General features: G+C 47.4%; 1 protein-coding gene across 1 annotated transcript; it reads right to left on the bottom strand.

Annotated features, from left to right (window-relative positions):
• Nucleotides 1–767: 767 nt before the first annotated feature.
• LOC144610563 (putative G-protein coupled receptor 139) lies at nucleotides 768–1,601 on the bottom strand. Its single transcript, XM_078429370.1, has one exon. The coding sequence runs from the start codon at nucleotides 1,599–1,601 to the stop codon at nucleotides 768–770; it is 834 nt and encodes a 277-aa protein (XP_078285496.1).
• Nucleotides 1,602–2,131: the final 530 nt, after the last annotated feature.

A 2,131-nucleotide genomic window follows, 5' to 3' on the forward strand; every position in this document is an offset into this window, starting at 1 on the left:
ACGGACCAATGGTTTGAATGGGGAACGTAAAATTCCACTTTTGCAGAGTACACATAATTAATGGGTTGTGACGTGTGAGGAAGATGCAACGAGGCTCCGTGTGATTTTGACCAGTTGGCGAATCCATCATGGCCATCAATGATTTACTACCCTCCAAGTAAAACGTTCAGGGACCTTCAGTTTTAAATGATGATCCCATCATTTTGAAGCTTTATCCTCTTCGACCTAACTCACTTATGAACGCATTTTAACACCCATCTACCCTGCCAAGCCCCTTCAGGAACGTACATGTTTGAATATGTAGGGGAAAACTGCAGATGCTGGTTTAAATCGAAGGTAGACACAAAATGCTGTCGTAACTCAGCGGGTCAGTCAGCATCTCGGGAGAGAAGGAATAGGTGACATTTCGGGTCGAGACCTTTCTTCAGACTAATCAGTCTGAAGAAAGGTCTCGACCCGAAACGTCACCCATTCCTTCTCTCCCGAGATGCTGCCTGACCCGCTGAGTTACGACAGCATTTTGTGTGTACATGTTAGAATATGATCACGTGTTTGTACTTTTAAACTTCAAGCATTAAAGCAATAAACTCCGCAGAGATCGCAACGGAGTACGTATTCGAACTCCGGTCTCTGGTGCCGCGAGGCAGCTGCTCCAACGCTGCACCACTGTGCTGCCCACAATTCTAATCCTTTTTTCTCGTCACTGTTGCTTTTTCGAATAACCTGCCAATCCCGGGAAGACAATGATTCCTCTCTGGAACAAACGCTCATTTGTGTAGTCTATTAATTAATTGAATAACGGAGGTGATTGGATATTTTGTTGCATTCATGAATTGTTCTCTAAATTTGGACTGTGTCACTCCATAAATAAACGTATTTGTGCAGCAACTTAATGTCCGTAACATGTATCCTGACTGTGAAAATATGTGTTCCGAATCGCTGTAATTATTGGGATCCGCCCTGGCAATTGTGTAGTAAAGGAATTCGATAACGTGCAGCAGCCACAAGAGGATGAAGCTGCCGGATATGGTGAAGAGCAAAATCATGGACCGCCTCCTGCTCTGCACTTCTGGGTCTCTGCTGTTCTCCTCGTTGTTTGGACCCTTCAGTCCCTTGCGGACGCGATTTGCCACCAAAATGTGTCTGACTGTCAGAGCGTTGAGCAACAGTATGAACGCGAACGGGAGCAAAGGTGTCAGGATCGTATCCATCCAATCAAATGCCACCCACCAGCGATCCGTAAAGTAGCTCGGCTTCTCGAAACAGTCCCAGGGTACGTTGTCGACTACCCTCGACGGCTCTTGAGTGAAGTAGACTGGAATGTTTTTCAGACAGAGCAGAGCACCGGTAGTTGCCAGAACCGTGGTCGCAGTTTTCGCGGTGCAATATTTTGTTTTCAGCTTCTGGCAGCAAATTGCAACAAAGCGATCAAAGGTGAAAGCAACGGTGAACCAGACCGAGCATTGTACTGCTGCGTTTAGCAGTGCGGCGATAACACTACAAACAGGCGTGATGTCCAGGAACGACCCCCGAAAATAATAGTAACTGATTCGCCAAAGTATGACCTCGGTAATGATGGTCATCAGATCGGCCGCTGCCATGGCCACCAGGTAGCGAGTGGTGCAGGTAGAGAGGCCGCACTTTCCCCGGGTCAGGATAGCTATCGCCACTAAATTCACTGGAAAAACAAATTAAACAATTACTGAAACTATTCTCATCTCAGTCACGGGGTCTCCGGCCAGACGGTTGTGGCTGACATTGACTACAGTCAAACTTTGATTCAGGGTCTGCGAGGTGGGACATTTACAATGATAGTAAGAAAGGAAAACGTAGGCGCGAGTCAGGGTGGAGCACGGGGAAAAGGGATGGGGGGGTTGTAGGTTAGTTACCTAAAATTGGATAGTTGTAAGCTGCTCAAGCGGAATATGAGGTGCAGTTCCACCTAATTTCGTGTGACCTCACACTGGCAAAGGAGGATGTCCTGGACAGGAAGGTCGGCATGGTGGAGGAAAAGAGGGTTGATAGGAATAGCAACCGGGAGATCCAGTAGGCCTTGGCGAACTGAGTGAAAGAGTTCGCTAAAACTATTGCCGAATCTCGGCTTGGTCTCGACAACGTAAAGGAGGCCACA

Source organism: Rhinoraja longicauda, chromosome 37 (assembly GCF_053455715.1).
Source record: "Rhinoraja longicauda isolate Sanriku21f chromosome 37, sRhiLon1.1, whole genome shotgun sequence".
NCBI lineage: Eukaryota > Metazoa > Chordata > Chondrichthyes > Rajiformes > Arhynchobatidae > Rhinoraja > Rhinoraja longicauda.

Excerpts from the sequence above, each read along its gene's own strand:
- LOC144610563 (XM_078429370.1), bottom strand. The coding sequence starts at position 1,601 with ATGGCAGCGGCCGATCTGATGACCATCATTACCGAGGTCATACTTTGG.